Genomic DNA, 26,265 nt, shown 5'->3' on the forward strand with positions numbered 1-26,265 from the left:
GATACAGAGGGCCCAGAGGCATTTGAAAGGATGCTCAGCATCACTAGCCATCAGAGAAATGCAGATCAAAACCACAATGAGGTACCACCTCACACCAGTCAGAATGGCCATCATAAACAGATCAACAAACAACAGGTGCTGGCGAGGCTGTGGAGAAAAGGGAACCCTAGTACACTGTTGATGGGAATGCAGACTGGTGCAGCCACTGTGGAAAACAGTGTGGAATTTCCTCAAAAAGCTGAAAATGGAACTGCCTTTTGATCCAGTGATTCCACTGCTGGGATTATACCCTAAGAATCCCACAACACCAACTCAAAAGAACCTATGCATCCCAAAGTTCATAGCATCATAATTTCCAATAGCCAAATGCTGGAAGCAACCTAAGTGTCCATCAGTAAATGAGTGGATCAAAAAACTTTGGTACATTTACACAATGGAATACTACACAGCAGAAAGAAAGAAAGAAAGAAAGAGCTACTACCCTTCTCAAAAGCATGGATGGAACTAGAGAGTATTATGGTAAGTGAAATAAGCCAAGGGGCGAAAGACAAATACCATATGATCTCACCTATAAGTGGAACCTAACCACCAAAACAAACAAGCAAGGAAAATATAACCAGGAACATTGAAAGAAAAAAAGAAACCAACACAATCAAGATGTGGGGGCAGGGAAAGGGAAGGGAAGGATCAAGTCAAGGAACATGTATAAAGGACCCATGGACAAAGCCAAAGTGGGGAAAGATTGAGGGAGGGAGGTGGAGGAAGAGGGGCAGGGGAAAGTGATGGCAAGAAGGTGGAGACAAATGTATTCGAACAATAAAAAAAATAAAAATATAAAAAAATAAAAACAATGTCAAAGTGGTAGAAAGTGATGGTACTAATTTATACTCTCACCTGCAATATATAAAAACTTACATTACTTTACAGTCTGTATAACACTTGTTAATTACAGACCTCTTAATTGTTGCTAATTGATTAGGTATAAAATAGTTATCTGATTCTAGTCTTCATTTGCCTTTCCTGATTTCTAGAGAGGCTGAGAATCTCTTTTTCTAGCCACTTCTTTCATGATTTGTAATATTCCTGCTTGCTCATTTTCTATAGTTTTCTGTATTGTTCTCTTATTGATTTGTAGGCATTTTTAATATACCCTTGTATAAAGTTTTGATCCTTTATGAATTATATATCTCAATTTTTTAAATTACATGTGAGACAAGTATCTTCTCCCAGGTTATAGCTTTCATTATTTTTATATTCCTTAAGGTGTCTTTAGATAATTTTTTTCTTAATTTTATTTAATTCTATTTTTAATTTTTTTTGATGGTTAGTGCTTGATGTCTCTTTTTTAAGCTCTTCCCTATCCCAAAGATTGGAAAAAAATTTATCTTTATTTTATTACATTCTAATGTTTTGCTGATGTAGAGAATTTAAAGTATATGGAACTCATTTTTGTATAATGTGTATGATAGAAGTACATTTTAAATCTTTTTTTCTTATAAATAATCAATGTTTCTAGGTCCATTGCTGAACATTCTCTTCTCTTCACAGTAATTTGTCATGCTACTTTTGACATGTATCTACTTACTTGTTACTTTTGACATATATCTACTTACTTGTTCCACTTACTTGTGAATCTCTTTGTGTGCTCTTTTTAAAAATACCTTTTCAGTCATATTTATTTGAGCAGTGGGTTCTTCTGTGTATATTACTGTTGATGCTTGAACAACATGGGGTTTAGGAGCCCTGACTCCTGTGAGCTGAAAATCCACATATAACTTTTGACTCCTTCAGGACAACTGGTAATAGCCTACTATTGACCAGAAGCCTTACTAATGATATATTAAATTAATGCATATTTTGTATGTTATATGTATTACATACTGTATTCTTATAATAAATTAAGCTATAGAAAAGAAAATGTTATTAAGGAAATCATAAGGAAGAGAATACATTTACAGTACTTCATGTATTCATTGAAAAAATTTCACATGTAAGTAGATCTGTGCAGTTCAAATCTATGTTGTTTAAGGGTCAACTTATATTAGTGATATATTTATTAAAAGAAATATGATACATTAAATTATAGAGAGTTATGCACAGACTACTGATGAAAGTTTCTCATGAATTAAAAATTATGATTAATCCAAATCTGTGAACCTGATGTCCATAAACGAGATGAAAGAAATAAATCAATAGTGCTATAAAAAGCAATATTATACATGTTTCTCTTTCATTTATTTCCTAAGGACAAGAGAGATGACTAAGCCAGTGGGCACAATAGATTTTGAGAAATTTTAGATATACAACCTAAATGCTTTCCAAAGTGAACATACACATAGACTGCTTATGGCAAAGGGCCCAGAGGCTTAATTCATAGCTCTGTCCCTTTGACCTCCAAGGTCTTCACTTCTGCCACATCCCTTGCTATGTTGCAACATTGCTGATCTTTGTCTTAATACCACTAAGAGACAGTGTATTTCCTATTCAGATCTGGTCAGTACCTACTAAAGCAGCAGACACTGCAGCTGCTAGGTGGCCAGGTTAAAAATAACAAACCATTTCTGTGCTTCACACTGCGCCCCCTTTTTCATTTTTAGTAGTGACATATATATTCTGCTAAGATGCTCTTTCCCCAGGTACACTTGAAGCTTGCACTTTTACTCCCATTACTTATATCTTTACTCAGATATTACCTTAAATTTAGGTCTTAAAACACCCTTACTCTATTTAAAATGGCAACCCACTCTTACACTTTATTCTCCCTTCCCTATTTTATTTTTTCTATCTCACTTATCACCATTTGCCTGTCTTTCTTCCACCAGAATTTGGAACTTAGATTTATTTATTCACAGATGTCTGTCCAGCTCCAACATCAGTGCTTTAAACATGGAAAATGCTTTGTAAATATTTGTTAATTTCATTATGAGTAAAACGCATAGGAGTTACTCAGTATATGTGTTGGATGAATGAATGAGGCCCAGGGGACTAAAGGGGACTCACAGTTATACTTACAGTTTTTGGTGTCTTTCCCACTGGAGGTCCAGGAGTAGTTGAAGCCTTGGGTAGTCACACTGGAATTGCTAGCTATAAGACAAAATTTCCAGAATCCAATCTTTTTATAGAGCTGTAATTTAACTTTGCTTTGATGTGTTGAATTTTTAACCTATTTGACTGGGGAAATTTGAAAATTGAAAATATGCTTCCCTATGCGGGAACATTAGCTGGTATATTGAGCAAAAGCTCTGCAGCTTATATTTTGTGCCAACTTGTTATGATTTGCTCTCTTTTTCTGTTCTTTTCACCAACTCAGATCACTGGGAGTACTGTCAAGATTACTTAAATATTACCTTAAAATCCCTTGACAAATAAAAGGTGTGGTTTAATAACAAATCACCAACCCTTATTTTTAAGATTATAGTGATTGCCATGTCAATATATAATAACCAGATTACAAATTACAAGTAACTCAAACCCAAAATAGCAACATCAAATGAGAAAATAAAGCCTTTCGCCCAGACCTCAACACTATCCTATCTGCAGTAAAACTTGTGAGCCTGCTGTTTCTTTTGAATCATTTCAGGAAAGCCTTGCTATACTCACTTTGAGGCTTGTTGTTTGGAGTCAATGCACTCACATCTACGAGAGCTTTTGAAGATGTAGCTGGATATCCTATTTTGAAAACAAATTTTCCCAATTGTTATAGATATTTACATATAAGTTTAACTCTGCCACTACTATTAACAAGGATGGAATTCAGAGCATTGAATATTATAGTTGGAAGGAATCTTAGCGCATATATAATATTCATTTTATTTTATGTTATGAAATTGGGTCCAAAAGACATATGCTATTGTTACATACTGAATATTCAACATCATTTATTTGATAATAACCCAGTTTTCCTAACTAAAGCCAAGTACGTTACACTTATACCTTCAAAATACATTCTTATAGTGATCTATGGTGTACCAGACTCTATTCTACATGCAAATAATGATAAAGACAAGGTTTTCACCCCCCCATGGAATTTATCTTATAGTGAATTTTGACAACTGTCTATGATTTTTTAACATTATAATATTTTAACATACTAAATATGGTTTTGTATTTACATCAACTCTTAGCTTTGAGAGTCATCTCTATCTTTATACTCCATCATTTCTCGCTCTCTTCCTCTCTCTCTTCCTCTTAAAATAAAAGACTAGTTCATATTCATTTAAAAATATCTCTGTGGATGAAGCAAATTAGGTTAAAGAAGAAAAATACCCGATCACACTCCACTGAAACATGTTATGTCTCTTGGGAAGACAAATTTTCAATAGATTATATTTCTGTGTATTTCTTTTTTGTTCCAAAACATACTTTGACTGGTTCCCATAAATTTGCAATGCAAGAAGTTAAAAGAATTAGAGAGAAAGGAAAAATAAGGGCAAGGAAAATACAGTTAGAAAAAGTATGTTGAGTCCCCTTGAAACCTGAGTGGGATAGCATACAAAATGCATTTCTCGATATCATTTACTCTTAGTAGCTGTGTGTCCCACATTTGGTCAGAACGTTTTAGTAACAATGCTAAGAAATAAGGAGTATATGTTATGTCATTGATGAATATCATAAGATAAAAAGTAGTCAATTTTCAAGAGAAACAAAGCAATTCCTTTTATTGTGATTAAAAATAAACTTCTCCCCAGGCTTTATAAAGAGAATACTGAAGATTGTATACAACTCCCAGCAATATCCTTACATTCTGACAGTCAGCCTGCTCATTCAACCTCAAGCTTTAGATGGTAGTGAATGGCATCCTAGCTTCCTAGGTACTGCACCTCTGAGAAAGGGTATGTCTTAAATAGAAAATATAGGTAATCAAATCTCTGAAAAAATATATGTAAGATAAGTAAAGAAATTGGCATTGTGATTTATGAATCTATTAAGGAGTTCACATATAGGGATGATCAACTGCAGTTGTTTTGCAATGCAGCCTACCAATGGACACCAAAGATATATATTACACCTCAGTTCCACAAATATAGTCACATATCGAGAGATGTGTTAGAAGTGCTTCAGATCACGGTATAAGAGAAACTAAATTGGGCAGAAAAAAATATTTTAAAGATAGGATATAAATAACTTTATCTATCTAACAAATACTTATTGAGTGAATAGGGGATGAAGTGAAAAGAAATAATTTTGCCTCTGCGCTCATGGAATATAATTTAGTGAGAATAAAAGTCAATGTGGCAGACTAATGGCTGATCACCAAAGCCAGGCTTCTTGTTTCTGGCACAGATAAAGTGAAGTACAATTTCTAGTCTCCTGTGTGATTAGGTATGGTCATGTATTGAGTCTTAGCCAATGGATTGTGAGTGGGGGTGAGGATTGTCATTTCAAGGCTTAACCTATAACACTTTCCACATATGATCCTCCATGATCTTTCCTCATGTACCATCCAGATCTTATGATGTAGGAAGACTTAAATGTCACAACTTAAAGGTGACAGAGCAGCCAGAAGCCTAGGTTCTTGAATGGCTGTGGAACAGGACACACAGCCACTGACCTGGCCTTTTATTGGCTCTTTCCTTAACTTATACTATATCACATACTAAACAATATGAAAATGAACAAAGTAAAAATTTGGAATTTGTTGTTACCGTAGTTTGTATCCCTTTGCAAAAATAAAACCATAATTGCAGTTCAAGTTGGTAAGTGCTGTCTGCAATAGCGGAAATATGGTGTACTGTGGGATTCCAGAGAAGGGAAACTTAGCCAAGAAGTGGGAGCTCAAGGAAGGTTTTCTGGAAACAGTGACATAGCAACTAGGCCTGAAGGATGAAAGAAATTAGTAAGACAAGTTGGGAGTTGGGGGGAGAAAGATGAGAAGCAAGGAGAAGAATTTTCTAAGCAGTATGAACAGAAAAGGTAGGAGAGAACTGAAGTCAGTTAAAAATATTGGAAGCACTTTGTGCACAGTAAAGAGATGTAGGTGGAGAAGTAAGAAGAAGCTATATCCCAAAGGCCCCATGGAAGGAATGACATTCAACTGGAACTGACAAGGTGTTCTAACTAAGGGCAAGCCAGTGGTGGCCTAAACTATATAGCAATGGCTGTAGGGATGAAAGGAAGTGGACAGGTTTAAAATGTCGACTCGGTGGGGCTTGGTTAATGATTGGGTATAGGAAACAAAGAAGAGAGAGAGAGGAGTCAAAATAATTCCCAGATTTCTGTCTCAAGTAGCTATTTGGGTCATGTTACTATTAACTGAGAAAATAAACAGAAAAGGAGTCTTAGAAGTGTCCAGAGGCACGAAGATGAATTAAATTCTGGGCAGACTGATTTTGAGTACGTATGAGATATTGAATTCCAGCAGAGAGTTGACCATGTGAGTTTAAATCTTAGCTATGAAACTGTGATGCAAAAAGATATTTGTGAAACACAAATGTTTAGACAAAAATTGGAGTAGCTGTGAATACCAGGGAGGGTGAGTCCAGGGAGAAAAGTGAACCTAAAAAGAAACAATGAAGAATTCTTTTGTATAATGGATGGGCAGGAAAAAGAGAAGATTCAAAAGGAGGTGCCAGAAAGGCAGGAAGAACGTATATGATGTTACAGAAGCCAAGGTGACTGAGGGTTTCCAGAAGCAGGGCAAGTCAGTACAACTCGGCAAGTATTTGTTAGTGAACACTGTGTGTCAGTTGCTGGGTCAGTGCTGTCAAACAATGCCAAGAGGACAGATTTCCATATAACTCTTGACTGCTAGGAAGCCATTGCATGAGACCCGTCATCCTGTATACAGAGTCCAGGAAACAGATTTGTAAAGCACTTGAAGACTTGCAAAAACATTGCAGTTTATCTATTAAAAGTCTGAATACCAGAGTAAGACTCCCTGGGTTGAATTCCAGCTTAGTTCTAAGTTATATGCATGGTATTGGGCAAGTGTATTGATTTTTCTCTCTTCCTCCAATTCCTCACTTGTAAAATAGTACTTTTTTAGTAGGGTGATTGCAAAAATTGAGAGTCATTCCTATCAAGTTCTTAGAAGAGTGCCTGGCATAAAGTGTTAAAAAGTGATCTTAGAAGCTATAAAATAAGGCACCTACAGTTTAGTTCAGGTGTTGACAATATAAGCATATTCTACCAACTAGAGGCTTGAATCTCCTGATGAGTTTTACAATTGCTTTGCTTACCTTGGACTTCTCAGGAGGCCAATTCAAGGTGACTAATCTCTCCTTCCCCCGGCTGACCCAAGTCAAGAACTACATTCCAAAAGGCAGCACCAGAAAGGGGTAATTATAGTGGCGAAGAGAGTGGCAGCTTTCTCGGGCATTAGCTTTATGATGGGGAAGTAATTTTAACTGGCAGGGCCACCTACATCCCCTCTTCCACTTCACTGAGTCATCAGTAGTTCAGATTCTCGTGTAGTAGTTGTAACTTCTAGCTCACTGCCTCCCACCGCTCATCAAAGAGGAGGGCCCAGGCAGTCGCTGTATCAAAAGCAGCTCTGCTTCTCTTTTGGCACCTGGTTGGTTGTGATTTTATGAACTTAGGTGTCACAGAGTCAATTTGAATTTACTTCTCCTGCTGAAATGGCTTTCTCTTTGTCCCTTGGGAGCAATTTCTTCAGTAACCCATTTTTAAATTTTTATATTGTTATGTATTTTTAAAGTTATCTCACATCTTTTTTGGAACAAGGCAAGGTAAAAAATGCATTGAAGAGAAAAATGACTAGCCATAAATAATCATTAGATACTGTGAATTACTGGGAGATATGATTAGTCCTCCTAATTGATAGAAGAAGAAAGAATGAAAAAGAGAGGGGAGAGGAAAGGGGACAAAGAAGGCTCTACTCATGTTTTAAACAATTTTCAGAAAGATGAAGAAAATGATCCCTTTACTCTGGGACCGTATTCCTTATGTTAGGCTTTCACTGGCAGTCTGTAGTCTCTATCTTCCCTTCCATGGACCAGCATCATCCATCCATCCATCCTTCCATCCATCCACCCATCCATCCATTCATTAATTCATTCCTCCCTCTCCTCCTCCCTATTTCTTACTCTGAGAACTGACCTCCATGGAATTCACTGGGTGACTTGTAAGAGGAAACAGGAAGAAATTGTTTTTAACAGTGGTGATACAGTACTAATGGTGATAACATCAAAGAAACAGAACAAGGAAGTAATCATCAGAGAATGTTGTATTTATTTGCAAACTATACTACTGTTACCTAGAAATCTCAAATTACTAAGCAATTGCCAGACACCATTTAAAATACCTCTTACTTAAAAGCAACAGACATTTTTCCTAGCAAGTCTGATTGCACACGCAGAGTCGGACAGATTAGTTCCATATAGTTTAATTCTGGCCATATCACTGGAACCCTGATGAGGTCCAACTTGACTGGGAATTTCATTTTATCGACATGACTAATTAAATGTTCTTCTCTGGAGGTCAGAAAATAATGTGACAGAACTGCAGGTTTACCGCAAAAGAAGGAGAATTCATTCAATTCCATGCACGTGTGTTGCTTGCTGACAATGCGGGAGAAGGAATGTGGGCACGCTGCTGTGACCTGCATGTTACTGCATCCCTTGCCTGGCTTATATACCAGTGCTGCCCTATGCTTCCTCTCATGAGCAGCCCTGTGGAGCTTGTTGAGGGATGAATAGTCTCAATAAGCTTCTGTGAACAAAAGGACCAATGACATTCTGTCACTGTCCTGAGAAATCCAAAGGTCATTTCAGTCTTGTTGGTTTCCAGCTGAATTTTGTTTGGGTCTTGTCCTGAGAGTCTGAACCAGGTTGCCCAGGTTGTTGAAAGAGTGACCCCTTTGCTATGGAACCTTTTTCATCATGTAGAAGGCAGAGCTGAAGCCATTTAGAGAACTATCTAGCTTCCTAGATAAATTAAATCCCACCCACTCCCCTTGGCTTTACATCATGGTTTAACGTTAAGGCCACTTGGCTTTGTATGAGCAGACCTCTAACAACACCCACATGGTTACCTCTTGCTAATTACTGCATACGTTCTTTCATTTACTCGCCTGGTATTTTGGGAGACTCTATCTTTCAAGCATTGTGCTTCCCAGTGAGGGCACAATGATCAGCTTCCTAGGAGTTTAAGTTCATGGAGGATGTATACATCAACCAGAGAATTAATAAATCAATTCAAATTATGAAAACACATGGAAGAGGAAAGGCCAAGTCTGAGTTCCAGAAAAGCTTAACTGAGGAAGTAGCAGAAGAATTGGGGCAGGAAAGGGAGGTGGTGAGAGTTTTCAGGTAGAGGACACAGCCAGTCAAAGGCCCTAAGAGTGGTCTTACACGCATAGTTTAGTAATGCAATGTGTGGTACTTGTCCATGCCTGGCTGGCCTTTATAAGTCCTCAAGGAGTGTTTGTTCTGAGTGTTAAACTGACCTGTGTGTGAAATTGTGGGGCATTACATGTCTCAATGTACACTTATAGCCTCAGTAGGATAGAGATCTAACTATGGTACACTGGTGGCAGAACACTGTCTATTGCTCAGTGTTGTTGTTGTTGTTGTTGTGTTTAAAAATAATCCTTTCCTAGAACCTGATCAGGAGCTTCTGTAACTATAAGAGGACATATCTAATGGTCTCTTGACATCAAGGATAGCATTTAAAAAAATTATATTTGTATTCCTTCTAGCCAAGTCTTTAAAAGCCTCATATTGGTCATGGAAGATGGAAAACATAGATACGATTTTTAAAAAAAATGCAAGTGAAGAAAAGTTTCAGAAGCAAAATCTGAAGATAAAAGAAAATAGTGATGAGCTAAAGACTTAAAAATTTATATAAATTTAAAATGTTAATCAATTTATACAAAGAAAGTAGTCATTTATATGTAAAGGTAATACAATACCATTCTCATATAAACAAAAAATCAGAAGATATACTTTTGCTGAAAAATTTACCTATTTAATACTCCAATCAAAAGAAAACCATCAGGTATGGAATTATCATAAAAAGACCAGTAGATACAGAAATACATAAAAATAAATTCATATTAATCACAGCATCAAGGTTAAGTTTATTTTCATACTGCAGAAAAGCCTCTTCAATATTCAATAGTTGGTTCTATATTATAACTTAGCATGTACATAAGTAATGGCTAAACTCAGTGATTGAGTTTGTTTTGTTTGCTGGTTATTTCTTGTTCAGTTTGAATGTTTATTATTTTTAAATCTTACTACTGTCCAGAGGTACAGTATAATAAGTTGTTTCCAGGAAAGTAGTTGAGAAGAAAATACTTCGTACAAAATATTTTTATATTATTTCATAAACTACCCTGAGGTCATATGAGAAGGCTTAAAGTCTTCCTAGACCAACCGCTGTGGAAAACAGTTTGGAATTTCCTCAAAAAGCTAAAAATGGAATGCCCTTTTAACCCAGTGATTCCACTGCTGGGATTATACCCTAAGAATCCCAAAACAGCAATTCAAAAGAACCTATGCACCCCGATGTTCATAGCAACACAATTTACAATAGCCAAGTGCTGGAAGCAACCTAAGTGCCCATCAGTAAATGAGTGGATCAAAAAACTTTGTTACATTTACACAGTGGAATACTATGCAGCAGAAAGAAAGAAAGAGCTACTACCCTTCGCAACAGCATGAATGGAACTGGAGGGCATTATGCTAAGTGAAATAAGCCAGGGGGTAAAAGACAAATACCATATGATCTCACCTATAAGTGAAACTTAACAAACAAAACAAACAAGCAAGGAAAAGATAACCAGCGACATTGAAAGAAAAAAGAAACCAACAGAATCAAGAGGGAAGGGAGGGAGCAGAGGAAGGGAAGGGAGGGATCAAGTCAAGGAACACATGTAAAAGACCCATGGACAAAGCCAAAGTGCGGAAGGACTGAGAAAGGGAGGGGGGAGGGGAAGGGAAAGTGGTGGCGGGAAAATGGAGACAAATGTATTTGAACAATAAAGAAATAAAATACGTGTCGGCCATTTGTATGTGTTCTTTGGAAAAATGTCTATTCATGTCCTTTGCCCACATTTTAACAGGTTGTTTCTTATTTTGCTATTGAGTTCCCTGAGTTCCTTATACCTTTTGGATATTAATCCATTTTCAGATATATGACTTGTAACATTTTTTCCCAATCCTTGGGTAGCCTTACATTTTGTTTATTGTTTTCTGTGCTTTGCAATTTTCTTTTTTAGTTTGATATAGTATTCTTTTTCATTTTTCCTATTGTTGCCTGAGCTTTTGGTTATATCTAAAAAATTATTGCCTAGACCAATGTCAAGGAATTTTCCCTGTGCTTTCTTCTAGGAGTTTTACAGTTTCAGGTTTATGTTTAAGTCTTTAATATATTTTGAGGGTGTGTGTGTGTGTGTGTGTGTGTGTGTGTGTGTGTATGATGTAAGATAAGGGTACAATTTCATTTTTTTGCATGTGAATATCCAGTTTTCTAAGCGCCATTTATTGAAGAAACTGTCCTTTCCCATTGTGTATTCTTGGTAACCTTGTTGAAAATTAGTTGACCATATATGCTAGGGTTTATTTCTGGCCTCTATTCCACTCCATTGACCCATGCGTCTGTGTTTATGACAGCATCACACTGCTTTGATTACTATGGCTTAGTATAGTGAGAACTTAGGAAGTGTGATGCCTCCAACACTGTTCTTCTCAGAGCTCCTGGCCTTTGTGCACTGAAAGCTGAGAAAAAGTGGGCCTGACTCAGGTTGAAGAGGGTATGTTGGGAGCCCATTCTTGGCTAGCAGTGCTAAAAGGGCCTAGTGAAGACAGATATGACCATAATGAGGGAAAGAAGCACTTTTTCTCAATAAGAGGTCCAAGTGCCCATTTCCCCAAATAAAACTAAAGACCATGCAAAAAATTTTCACTCAGGGAGAATACCCAAGAAGAATAAAGAAGCCCTCAAATGGGATAGGTCTCCAGAAGCTCAAGGGCTGCAGGAAAGGAAGAAGCAGAGAACTGGAGGAGATGTGTAACCGGCACCAAAGGGACAGCAGCCACAGGCTAGTCACAGAGAAATGTGCCAAAGTGGCCCATGAGGACAAGATGACAATTTTTATTCTCCCCATCCAGAAAGCACCTAAGTCAGATTATGGACAGCATGACAGGGAAGGTCTTTCCCCACCTACCTCTCTCTTTTTTTTTTCCTCTACCTTGTGATCCTCCAAAATAGTTTCAAGCCAATAACTAGGAATGGAGGAGAGGAAGATGCCAGGAAATCATTAATATATCTCCCACATCTCTCCCCCACCTCCGCAGACATAAAGCACACAACCTCACGCTCAGGCTTCCACAGCTGACACAGACCCAGGCTGGGCAAGAGAGGGAGGAGGGGCAGAAATTCTGGACCAAATGAACTTTTCTGAGTTTTCACATTATGTTTGAAAAGACTTTTAAATTATTGACAGGGATCTGGTCTTGTTACTGAAAGGGGCCAGACAGAATGTACCATGTGAAAATCAGCAAAAAAAGGAAAAAAAAAAAAAGAGCAAAGGACTCTGCCTGAAATTCCTTTTAGAGGCCAGGAAGAAACTTTTCAATAGAACTCATTTGGTCAGGAAATTCTGGGAAAAAAATTAGTGTTTGCTAACTTATCCAGATCAGCTTATTTTTTAACTAACTACAAAGGTAAAGTTATTTCTAAGTTAGGCTATTCCTGCTTGACTGATCTGACTAGACAAACTAAATTATCCAAGACTTTACCTTCTTCCTGTGTAAAATTGAACCTGAAACTTACTTTCTCAAATAATAAATATTTTCATTGGTCTTCCATTCCATCAACATGGCATCTACTGGCATAACCACCTAATCTCCTCAACAAATGTGTAATTGTACTCTGTCAATTACAGCACCCCCATCAATTTCGTCACCTGCAGCACAAAGAGCTTTTAAACCTCTGCCAGCATTCACTGGAGAATTGCACTTAAAAGAGTATAGGCTATCAACTATGTCCGAACATATCTGAGTCAGCCTCATCAATCCTCGATATTAGGGTGAGGTGGATATTGACCTTCAGGCCAGCATGAAGGACACACATGGTGTGAGATCCTAATCTCTGCATAAGACCCTGTTTTCACTTTGGAGGCAGACTGGGGAAACATGCTTCTGGATGACTAAAGACAATGTGTTTCGCTGGATTACTAGTCCAGGAAGGGTTTGCAGGACCCTCTTGAGGGAAGACAACAGTAAGGAGGACAGAGCTCAACACACATCATGTGACGCATTTGTAGACACTCAGTAATTATGAAATGAACTGAAAGATAGGTCGTGTGATAAATTTTTTCCCACAGACATCTTACTCTAAGGGAAAAAACTGGATAAACAAATATCCAAAGTAAACCAGTCATCAAGAAGGCTACAGCTGACTTATAGGTGACAGGTATGGAGGAAAAAAAGAAATTCTTTAACAACTTGTAACATGTGCTCCAGGTGAATTGTGGTGAGAAAGGTATAATGACCAGTGTTTCCTAGAATTTAGGGGAGAGCACTGGAGTTTTGTATGGATTCTGCATGTATCTCTGGGCAATAAGAATTATAACAATGTCAGGGGGAGAAGAGGTCACAAACAGACGAGAGTCTTTTTCTCTGGTTTATTTACAGCTGAGGAAGTGAGCCTCATTCCTAGAGGCTGCATTTCTCAGAAAACACTGGTCCAGAGGAGGGAAGGATTAAAGAGGCACAGGTGTCATGTCAGCCTTTTCACAGCAACTCTACCAGCTTCACACTAGACAGGATTTAATCAGAGTCTACAGATGTTTGTTGAGCATCATCAGGTGCTCTCAGAGGCAATAGGTCTCTGAAATCTGACTGTCTGGGTTCCATCCTGGCTCTTCCACTTTCTATGTGACTTTGAGTAAGTTATTTACCCTCTATGCCTCGGTATCTTCTTCTGTAAAATGGGGGTAATAGCAGTACCTATAGTGTCGTTGGCAGAATTAAATGAGGTAATATATTTACTAGTTTAGAATGGTGCCAGGCACACTAAAGGCACTCAAATATGAACAAATACTGTCCATATTATTGCTTGGCACTTTTAATACAATCATAGAAGTTGGTAAAACACCTTAGGTAATTACTAGGAAAAAAATTGGGGAAGCCTTTGTACAATAGTCTTCTAAAAACCCTTTATTTGTCCCCCATGTTTAGGCAGACAACCCTGCTGAGTCTCCTGTTGCAGTCTCTCCATTTCTCCATATGCCCATTCTAATTCAGACTGTCACCACTTTAAATCACTTAAAATCCACATCATTTGTTCTTCTTGATCCCTTTTCTTGCTGCTACTACTTACTATACGCACAGCTTCTGTTTCACTCTCATTTTTTACATACTCAGAAAGCCACAGTGGCTGTTCAGTGATGGTCAGGTCACAGTCCAAGTCCATAGTCCACTAACGTAAGTTCACCCCCATCGCGTTCCACCTCATCTGAGAGACCTTACAGCCACCTCCCCAGCAAGCACTGCCAGCACTCATGCTTGTCTTCTTAGGCCCTGCACTCATTTTATTTTGTTTTTGATCAAAATGATTGTCTGAATATTTTTCTCTCATCTTTCTTCCATTTGGGTCTTCCATATATTTCCTTCCAGACGCTCTTGTGCAGACTTCCCTGATTCTGTTCCCCTCTCCATCAGCACTCACTTATTTTCTTACTTTCCAGTGCCTGGATACATAACAAATAACAATGGCGGAAGCTCGCAGAAAGCAATGGAGGCATCTGGACACTTTAAAGCAGTCATGATATGATCAGGGAAGGTGTCACAAAAACATCACCAGAGTTTTCTCACTGCCATGCAAATTCTCTCTGGGAACCCCCTCTTAGCTTTAGAACTGACTTTTTTGACCTACAGCTGATCTTGTCTGCTTCCCCTGTGGTTTGTATTCGACTAATCTTATTCAATGGCATAGTTTCCACTTTAACCCCCCACCCTTTTCTGACATGCTTGTGCTCATAAATTAGTAGTTTTGTTGCATCCCCTCGGCAACTGCTTCTTTCAGTCTGTGCCTGTCAGTGCGTGATGGCCCACTTGCCAAGGGTCAGGTGTATCACTGGGGGAGCCAGCCACTGGTAACTCAAGGTGTCCAGGAATCTCCAGAATGTAGGGACCAGCTAAGTTTTTAGAGAGGGCTTAATATTAAAATCAATGTCATCAGGTCCAAGGGCTGCGCACAGCCATAAAGGTAATAGGGTCTGTGGCCTGGTGGGCAGTGAAATGAGCTGGCTAGGCAAGCGGGTCCTGCTAGTACATAAGCTCTGTGTACGTGGGACCCTGTTTGTCTTGTTTATCACCATATTGCAGCACCTCAAAAATTCCTGGCACGTTGTTGTTGAATAAATAACTTGTAGAAGGCACAGGAAGCTCCTCAGGGCAGGAGAAACCCCTGAGTTACGCCACTATTGTGCTACCCTAGATTGGTCAGGTGTCTCTGATTGTTCCACGTGGGCTTGTTTCATCTTGTCACTTAGCTTGTCAGCCTCATGTCTTTTCCGAGGACAGAAAATGCAGCTGGGACTCAGCAAACACCAATTAGTTCAGGTTGAATTGAACTCGGTTTCCCTGGGTAACTCATAAAGTTTGCTATCAGTTACAAGGATCTCTTCTAGTTAAGGAATATTGTTTCCATTCTTGTCAACCTTTGTTTAAAATGTATCCTTTTACTGAAGAAAAAAATTGGATGTTTGCAGCAAAATACTTAGCTTAATAATTATGACTAAATTCTGTTGTTCATTACATCCTAGAATTTGAAATAAAACTATAACCTTTTGAAATTGGATTCTGAGACAGGTTCCACCTTGCTTGCTTCTTTTCTTAAAATAACACACAAGGGTGAACCCTACCAGCTTCTGAGGTAGCCAGTCATCATCACCCTCCGGCTTGCCAAGACAAAATTTGGACTTTTCAGTTGTAATTCAGTGATTATTATAAGAATATAATTTTTATTTAGATATATTCAGCCATTGATGTAACATTTTTTGGACATAAAAATCAGACTGAGAATTGTTCCAAAATAATTTATTATTACTATCTTGACAAAAGTTGAAATTTTGTAAAGCAAAAAATAGCTACTCTTAAATCAAAACCTGATTTAAAACAGGGTTTCTCAATCTCAGCACTACTGACTCTTTGGACCAGATAATTCTTTGTTGTGGAGGTTGTAGTGTCTTGTGCTGTGTAATGTTTTTAGGAGTATCCTCGGTATCTATATATCAGAAGTTAGTGGCACACTCCCTACTTCCCACTGTGGCAATCAAAATATCCCTAAAGCCTTGGCTGGGTGGCTCAGTTGGTTGGAGCATCATCCTGTACACCAAAAGTTTGTGAGTTTGATTCCTGGTCAGGACACATACCTAGGTTGTGGGTTTGATCCTCAGTTGGGGCACAGAAGGGAAGCAACCAATCAGTTTTTCTTTCTCACATCAATATTTCTCTCTTTCTCTCTCTTCCTTTCTCTCTAAAATCAATAAACCTATTCTTGGGTGAGAATTTTTTTTAAAATGCCCTCGTACACTATCTAATGTCCCTGGGAGATTGAGGGGCAAAATTACCCTGGTGAGAACCATTGATCTAAAACAGTCCTGAAGTCCAACTTGGTGGGTAGGACCTTATTTTGAGGAGGTCTTTCGATTCTTTAGAAATTTCCCAACTATATTACCATAGAATGACAGTAGATCAGGTAGCATTTTTATGTTTTGTAACAAATATATTTACTTGTGCTCTCGTCCTTTCCCTAATATGAGAGCTCTAATAAATTGTAGAGTCCCTAAGGGTAACATTGTCCTTTTTCTTTCCTTGAATTTCTTCATAGAAATAAGAATGGTGCTTAGATGGATGACACCATGTTATGTATGCTAACTAACCCCATAGAAAACTCAGCTAGAAGAACTCATTTCTGCTTTCAGTTGGAAGAATATGTCATAATGGCATGATATTTTTTCTTTTTTGTTCACTGTTGTATTTCCAGCACCTAGAAGAGTATCTGGTACATACTAAGTGCCCAATAAATATGTAATAAACGAGTTACATCATTTCCTTTTTAAAAAATGTTTAATGGGGTCCCTGACCCATTTCTTAAGGGAGAACATTTGGAATTCTTAAGCTGAGGCTTAAGGTTCTCTCTGTTCTGCATTTTCCAGTATCCATCTGTGTTTTTTACTACACAAGCCACTCCTCTGACCCAACCTTTGCCACTAATATTTTCTCAAGTTCTTGTAAATATTTTTGCCAATGAATAACTAACTGTTTAGTGGTTTATCAGCTTTGTTTAGGATGTTTATTAAGCTCTCATCTTAGTCAAATAAATATAACACACACTTCAAGAATCGGCTTATTTCATCTTTCCTAGGTAACATCTGAGTTCATAAACTTATAGAGATCTTTCTTTGCTTAAAGCCTAAGACTTATTGGTCTGTACCTCTCCCTGTGCATTTAGGAAAAAACAATTTTTTTTTGAGAGAAGAGAGACATTGATGTGAGAGATAAATATCAATCAGTTGACCTACATGTGTGCCCCGACCAGGGATCAAACCCACAACCTAGGTATGTGCCCTGACCGGTAATTGAACTCCTTAACTTTTGATGTACAGGATGATCAACTGAGCCACATCAGCAGGGGCTCTCTGTGAATTTTAATTCTATAAGATGCAACACCTTCCACCTTATGATTTTGAATGATCATTTTCATGTGTGCATGCCATCTCTTCTCCAAGTACTCTGCAACCTTTTTGAAGGCAGGAACAAATTATCATTTTTTTTAACACCATGGAGTATATTAAATGATATCTATATAGTGAAGGAATGTTATTCTCATTAGTTCTTTTATTCATTCAGTTTTATTTATTTCATTTCTTTAAATTCATTTATTCAACTAATATTTTTTACTGGTCTATTCTGTGCTAGGCATGTGCTAGGAGGCAAAACAAATATGTTTCCTGTCTTTATGAAGTGTTTAGATCAGTCAGAGGAAACATGGTATCTAATGTGGTGAGAACTATATTTAGCATCAGAAGGCTTTGGTGTGAATACTAACTTGACCACTTACTAGTTATGTGATCATCTCAGTGTTTCCATCTGGAAAATGGGAATGCTAGTGCTTGTTCTGTCTACCTGTCATAATAAAAGAAGATCAAACCACATTGCATTTTATGTGTCAACATTTTCTAAGTGATTTTAATTTGTTCACAAATTCTTTGATACGCTCCCCTTCAAGGAGTAGAGTCTAGTTATCTTCTTGTTCAGTATGAGTTGGACTTAATGACTTGCTTCTAACAACAAACAGAATAAAGAAAAGTAATGGTATGCAATTTTGGAGATTAGAGCATAGAAAGGCAGTGTGGCTTTTGTCTCACTCACCCTGTTTCTTGAATTACTTGGTCTAGGGGAAGCCAGCTGCCATGTTGTGAGCAGCCCTATGGAAAGGTCCATGAGGTGAGGAACTAAGGCCTTTTCCCAACATGCTCCAGCTTAAAAGCAGAGCCTTCAGGCCCCGTCAAGCCTTCATATAACTGAAGCCCCAGCCAACAGCTTGACTGCAGCCACGTTGGAGAACACGAGCCATACTGTCCAGGTTTGCTGCCCTTGGATTTCTGACCCTTAGAAACCATTTGTGACAATGTATGTTTTATAAGTTGTTCAGTTTTGGGGTAATTTACTATGTATCAATAGATAAATAATCCATAGAGTACTATAGAATTTAAGGTTTTATTTTTGAATATGCTAATATTTGTTAAATGAAGAATATCATAATTTACTGTGGTTTATTGCTGAATGAGAAATTAGAAGCGAAAGAAAAAGAAACTTAAAAGAGAAAATGACAAAATCTTAAGAACTAGGAAAAATCAGATGAATGTAAAATTTCTAACAGGAGATAGGCAGACATTTCTCACTGTGCTACACTCTATTTCTGAGAGCTATCGCCTGTGACAGTGACTGCAGGCTACATGACAAAGGAAACGGGCTAAAGGAATTGTTCATCCCTACTGGCTGCTGTTGTTTTATTCCATTTCCAGGTCTCATTTTGAGCAAAAATGAATAGTTTTAATTAAATGAGAATGAAAACTTTACTTTTACTCTACAGAGAATGTGTGTGTGTGTGTGTGTGTGTGTGTGTGTGTGTGTGTGTGTAGAAAGTCACCATGGCTCTTTGTTAAACACAAAGGCCATGGACATGGAAATTAACGATTTGTTTCCATCAGTGCCAGCTTCTGAAAGTCAGTGTTATCCCTTCGCCATAGCGACACTGACCCAGCCCGACCTCCATTATTAATGCTGCCATTGGGAGGCTGAATTCATAGTCCTCACCAGTCATCTTGCTCAAAATTAATATGAATCAGAAAAAAATTAAATTTAAAACTATCTACCTCCTCTGGTCCACAAGATCTCCATTTACAACCAATTCCTTAAACACCCACTGAGAATATAGCTGTGGAGGAGGAGTGTCAATTTATTAACCTATTTAATAATAAATACAAAATTTAATTTCTCACTGAGTACTTATTAACCCTGATTTTGCCAGAGCTACAAGTGAAGGGCTTTAGGAGTTGTGCTAACTCTTGGAAACCATGAGAATAGTACCTAATATGTTTATCTAAAATATCAAAGGTTAGAAAAGGTTGTGGATGATACAAATTTTGTCTATCAGTATGCCTCATTAAAAGATTAATAGCTCATGGAAATTAAAACAGTATGAAAACACTCTTACTTGTAGGAGATATGCTGTTGGCTGGAGAAGGCTGGGGCTCAAGGGTAGACTCTGTGACACTGGGTGCAGGATCTGTTGGAGGGTTTACTGAGCCTGAAAGGATGAAGCAGACATTTATAATGAATAAAAGTATTGTAATAGAAAGATAAAGTATTGACTTAGCCTCCCCACAAAACTGCTTTTTTTTTTCATTTAACAAATCATTATTGAGGGCCTTTGAATAGGCAAGGCAGCGGGGTGTAATGATGAACGACAGAGACATGGGCCATGTTTAAGGAGCCTGCAGCCGAGGGGACAGGAGGGCAGCCAGGTACTGTGCTAAGCGCTGTGACAGGGAAGGTGTGGGGGCCATGGCAATGCAAAGGAGGGGCACCAGCCACGACTGGCAGGTTTGGGAAAGCTTCCTGGAGAAAGTGACATTTAACTAAGACCTGATAAAAGAAACACATATGATAAAAACATCTATGTTTTATTCTCATTGCTGGAAATGTTGTCATTGCTGTTGGCTGTAGATGGCACTAACAGCTGGCTCTGACTTGCTGTCATATTAATGATTCCTTCCTATTAATCTCTGAGGAGGTGGGGCGGAGGGAGGAGGTGGGTGGGAGGAGTTCTACGGAGAGCATATGAATAGGTTGGCAGAATAGCCATCTTCTTCCTCCCATGCCGTGCAAACAAGATGGACCTCTTAGCATGACCTACACGGCTGATTGTTATTTGGTCACCTATTACATCCCCAACTTTATTTCCGGATGCTGCCTATCATATTTCACATCTCTCTCAAATCACATTATCTGTCCAACAGGAAGGTACTTCAACCCCGTTTCCCAAACACAATATGTTCTCTGTGACTTTTTGATATTTGTGCATGCTGTTTCTAACACTTTGCCCCCCCAAATCTACTGCATTCACTTCCTCAAACTTAAAGAAACCCAAGGATCTTTTAGATGTGTTTGGGATTTATAATAGCAAAGGCCTTATTACTCATTGGTTATGCCCAGAAGTAATTGTTTTATTCACGTTGTATTTTTGTATTTTATGCAAGTGGATGATGATTGAGAACCTACAAATTCCTACTTAACACTGGAGGAAAGAAGACCAGCTTTAAGTACAGAGCTAACTACTGGTGCATCATAAGTAACATCTTCCAAAGTAATAACATTAATCGGCTGGAGCATGGATCTGGAAAAATAATGTGCAGGTGTTTTTCTCTGCAGATTGTTTAGAACAGACATTGGCAAACTATGGCCCACAGGTCAAACCCAACTCATTGCCTGTGTTTGCAAACAAATTTTTATTGGAACACAATCATGCCCATTTGTTTATGTATTGTCTATATAAGAAAAATGTGTTGATTCTGAGTGCTGAAGCAGAGAAATTCTGGGAATATTACAGAGCAGACAAGAAATTTAGTGAGGGGAGAACAGGTTTTACTGCCTTTTGTTCCCAGAGAAGAGTACTAATGTTGGAAGGCTGCAAGATCACAGCACTCTGAGGGGCTCCCTCCCCCGCCTATCCCCAGTCTGCCAGGAACTCTTTGCCCTTTGACAAAAATGACACAGCTTTCAACATGAAACTTGAGGCTCAAACTTATCCTTCTGGTTTCAGACTCAGAGAGTGTGAAAAGGAGCAGCTAAAACCTAATAGGAGAAATATATCTTCCAAAACTCAAATGCAGGGTTTAGCAAAAACATGTGAGCTAGTTTTCAGACCATTACATTGACTGCATGTTGTCAGGGGCTGAGCAGCTGGCCTCGGACAGCTCCATTTGTTCCAGAGTGTGTCTGCTCAGCAGCAGGCCCGGCAGGCCTGTAGGACCAGCAGTGGGCAGCAGCGACCACATGTCTTTCCCACAGGGCAGCAGGATCAGTTTCAGGGCTTCCTCAGAGTTTGAATCAGCCCTTAGCTGGTCCACCTGGAAATGAACTCCAGGATAAGCAAGACCCTTGCTTCTCACAATGTGGCTCATGGCTTTTCTTAGGAACTTAATAGAAATGCAGACTCTCAGGTCCTCTCCCACCCCTCTTGACTTTCTGAATCAGAATCTGCATTTTAACAAGGTCCTTGGGTGATTTGTATTTATATTAAAGTCCTTTATTGATACTCTCAGGATCCCCAGGATCAGTCATGGGTATGAGAGACATCACAGGAAGTATTTGTCTCATATATCCCACCTCAATATTCGGTGGTTCTTTTATCCCATTATTGACATATCCATTTTTAATTATCTTTCTGCACCCAAAAGACATGTGCACACTCACATACACTCACACAACTCATTTGCCCTTAACTTTCTTTTTTTTCCAAAGGTCTTGACCTTAACAGTTACAGTTGGAAATCCACTTAATAAACTAATCTCTGTCAAAGCTGATGATGGCGAGGATATTGAGGATATTACCCACCCCAGGGGGTATTCACACTCAATTTTCAGATGAAAACAAAACACCTCAACAAAACAAAACAAAACACACTTTGAATATGCCAAAAAATTGACTGTTCAGTGCTACAATTTTAGACATTCTGATAAGCTAGGGCAGCAGGATAGGATTAAAAAAATTAACTGTTGAATTACAGGAATCTGTAAGCCCTGGTACTCAAATAGCTGCCTGATGAGCTACCAATGACCCCACCCCGACCCCTTTCCATTTCTGAGTTTTCTAAAGTAAGAATCAGTGAGCATTTGAACTTCCTGGGAGACTAGGGATAGGTGGGGAAGGGAGCACCTCAGGGTACTGTCATCTTGCAGCCTTCCAACATTATTACTCTTCTTTGGGAACAAAAGGTAGCAAAAACTATTCTCCACTGCCTACATCTATTTTCTGCTCTGTAATATTTCCAGACTTTCTCTGCTTTAGCACTTAGAGACAACAGAATTTTCTTCTGTATTTTCATCTTAATACCTGTCAACAACAATAGCTTGATAAGGCAATGGCTCTTGGACAAGTCACTAGAAGTTTACTTCAGTGTTCATTCAGCATCCAGTGGTACTAACACGGGCAGAGAAAGCATGTTTGGAAGTATTTAAAAATTATAACAAAGAGGGTAATATGATACAGTGGTGACATTACTTTACTTAGTTTCAACTACATCTTCTAAGTAATTCACAAAGATGTAAATCAGATTATGACCAGAATATAAGCTACGATTTGGGGGAAGTGGACTCATCCAGATTTATTGTCTTTAATATTTTATCATAAAAGATAAAACCTCATTATAAAGTTTAAAAATAACCATCTGCTCAGATCCTAAAATTATACTAGATTCAGGGTTATTCTGTAATAGTGGAAATATTGCATTCTTTGGGTAGCAAAATCAGTGCTTTTCCTAATTACCCTAAAAATATTCATTATTTTCTAATCATAAAAATAAAAATAGTTCAAGAGAATGAGAATACAGCCACAGATTGGGAGGAAAATATTTGCATAAGACACATCTGATAAAGGACTGTTACCCAAAACATACAAAGACCTCTTAAAATAAGAATAAGAAAAACTACCTGATTGAAAAATGGGCCAAAACCTTTAACAGACACCACACCAAAGAAGATATCCGGATGTCAGATAAGCATATGAAAAGATGCTTTAAATCACATGTCACCAGAGAAATGCAAATTAAAACAACAATAAGATACCACTACACACCTATCAGTTTGACCAAAATCCAGAACACTGACAGCATCAAATACGGGTGAGGATGTGGAGCAATAGGAACTCTTATTCATTGCTGGTAGGACTGCAAAATGACACAACTAATGTTGGAAGACAGTTTGGTGGTTCCTTACAAAACTAAATATACTCTTACCATACAATGAAGCCGCTGTGCTCTTTGGTATGTACTAAAGTAGTCAAACACTCATGCCCACACAAAAATCTGCACATGAATGTTTACAGCAGCTCTATGCATAATTGCCAAAACTTTAGACTCAACCAAGGTGTCCTTTAGTAGGTGAATGTGGTGCATGAATACAACAGAATATTATTCAATGCTAAAAACAAAAATTGAGCTATCAACCAGGAAAAGACAAGGAGGAACTCTAAATGCATAGTGCTAAATGAAAGAAGTCAATCTGAAAGGCTACATACATATGGTATGATTACAATATAACATTCTTAAAAGGCAAATCTACAGAGATCGTAAAAAATCCTCAGTGTTTGCCGGGGGGGGGGGGGGGGGCGGGTGGTGTGGGAGGGAAAGGATTAATAGGCAGAGCACAGAGGATTTTTAGAGCAGTGAAACAATTTTCTATGACTCTGTAATGATGGATACATGTCATTATACATTTGCCCAAATCCCTCAAATACACAACACCAAGAATGAACCCTACGGTAAGCTATGGACTTTGGATGATTATGATGTGTCAATGTAGGTTTTTCAATGGCAACAAATGCACCACCCTGGTGTGTGATGTTGATAATGTGGGAGAATATGTGTGTGTGTTGGGGTGGGGAAGGTATGAGGGAAAACTTTGTACATTTCTTTTAATTTTGCTGTGCACCTAGAACTGCTCTAAAAAAATAAAGTCTCTAAACAACAATGCAAGCACAATTTTAAAATAATAAAATAATGGTTTTAAAACATAGTTCTGTCTATGATGGAAATAGGGTTCTCTTTGGAATTTGAGATTATTTGGTCTTTAGCTCAAGTCATTTGGTTCTGCCAAAGCTACTGGCAAATCTACGTGAGAACGAGCTACCTTTACTCTTCCAAGAGATGTATAGCAGCCCTAACTATACATGCACTTCAGAAAAGAAGGTGTATTTATTTTTTAAGGAATTAGGCAAAGTTGAACAGGAATGTTTCATTGTAAACCCATGACCATTTCTGAATAATTAACTCTTAAATTGATGGGACAATTTGTTTACATATACATACAAGGAAAGAGTCACAAGGATGACACTACTCTCCCAGTATCAGATTAGCACTTGTTTCTGAAGAGTGGAGAATGAACTTGCACTGAGCTGTCCATATACCTTTCTCCATCCAGTGATCCAAGGGACCAACTGCCTGCATTTGTGATAGGGCTGGGAAGGACCCAAGATGCAGACTATGGCCTTGACACAAAGAGAAACTCTTTTCCTCATAAGTTATTCTGGTTTTTATGAGTATGCTATAGGCAATGTTATCTCTGAAAATCGGAAGGTAGTCAAAAATGTTAATAGTCCTGCAGAGTTTTTCATTAATGGCTTGCAAATGTATTTAAGCTTTATAGGTATCACTTCACTATTATTTATGCATTTTTGACAGTTGTCATTACAAATTTCTATTTTTTTTTGTAGGCAATCTGTTGTCATAGTATTTGTTAAAACATTTGTTCACATCCTTTATGTGGTCAAATATTTTTTCAGGTTAATCAGATGTTGTTATAAGTAGAATGATCCTACATATCAATTTTCAGGTCATAAAAATCTTCCATGTGCCAGATTCTGTGCTTCAAAGTAGGGGTACTGAAACCATAAAGACAGTTCCTATCCTTAAGTATTTATCATACATAGATTATCCATTAGTCTATGTATAATTGAATGATTTTAGTGATTCAAAAAGAATTTTAAGATTTTTTGAAATTCTAAATGATGATCTCTATTGATCATCAATATATTAGTGTTAATTTTCATTTATGGTAGGGTAACAAAAATGCCAGTTAAGATTTATTATTAATGGTATTTGAAAAAGAAATGCTGTATTAACCTGAAATTCTTGAAAACAAGAATTAGCTACTTTTTATTTGAAGAAATTCTTTTCAGTAGTGTTCCATTTGTCAAAAAATGTTTGATCTTTTGAAATTTAATAATTTTAAGTAGTGTAGCAACAGTTTTCTACGATTAAAATATCACGGAAATAATGAGTATTTTACGTGTTCCAATCAGACATGTTCTGAACTTAACGGCAGTTTGGGCCACCCTGTGTTGACCTTATTAATCAGACAACTCACCCAAAGAAAAAGTGATCTTTTTGGATGAGATATTCCACACCTTATTTCCAGGCATTGGAATCAGAGCCATACACCAGATGGACTGGGCCAGTTCATTGCCATACTCCAATGGGAAAATAGACTTCACGTTCAAAAATCCACTTTTGTCTTTTCTTTCTTCATTAGGAATGTATATTTCTACAAGACAAATAAGAATAAAGTTAGTCACTAACATTTCCGGTATGAGCCTTGAACTGATGCCAAGGCATGGCTGGAGATGATTTGGTTATGGTAACATAGAGTCTAAAGGGGTTAAACCATACATTCTGGGCTGTGAGGGTCTGTGCCAGCAGGCCTGGAATCACCCGGAACTGTTTTGCTCAAGCTCCTTCCTGGCATTGGTCCATGGTCAAAGTGTGAAATGCACTGATTAAGAGTGTTGCCTTGTTTGTAACTATGTGTCTAGGGGGTCTGGGGACAGGATTGATGAATTTCACCTGTCCTGGGCAAGAACCTGGGCGGGCTCTGCCGTGGAGCCTGGATACACATCAGAAATATACCTAAGTGACCAGAAAAATACAAAACGACCTCAGCTGAGACTCCATTTTGGGATCCCTACTTCTGAGGTGTTCTGTGCCATATGAGTGGTTCCTCCTTCCACA

General features: G+C 38.1%; 1 protein-coding gene across 1 annotated transcript in view; it reads right to left on the bottom strand.

Moving 5' to 3' along the window:
- CD96 (CD96 molecule) overlaps positions 1 to 26,265 on the bottom strand; it is an 83,840-nt gene that overhangs the window by 13,467 nt on the left and 44,108 nt on the right. The window contains exons 7-10 of the mRNA XM_054577327.1: positions 25,625 to 25,801; positions 19,696 to 19,788; positions 3,601 to 3,669; positions 3,013 to 3,084 (exon numbers count right to left, since the gene is read on the bottom strand). Of these exons, the coding sequence (XP_054433302.1) occupies positions 3,013 to 3,084; positions 3,601 to 3,669; positions 19,696 to 19,788; positions 25,625 to 25,801 (411 nt within the window). The remainder of the gene's footprint in view (positions 1 to 3,012; positions 3,085 to 3,600; positions 3,670 to 19,695; positions 19,789 to 25,624; positions 25,802 to 26,265) is intronic.

Source organism: Pteronotus mesoamericanus, unplaced genomic scaffold (genome assembly GCF_021234165.1).
Source record: "Pteronotus mesoamericanus isolate MK-2021 breed Mesoamerican mustached bat unplaced genomic scaffold, CSHL_Meso_final contig_42, whole genome shotgun sequence".
NCBI classification, from domain to species: domain Eukaryota; kingdom Metazoa; phylum Chordata; class Mammalia; order Chiroptera; family Mormoopidae; genus Pteronotus; species Pteronotus mesoamericanus.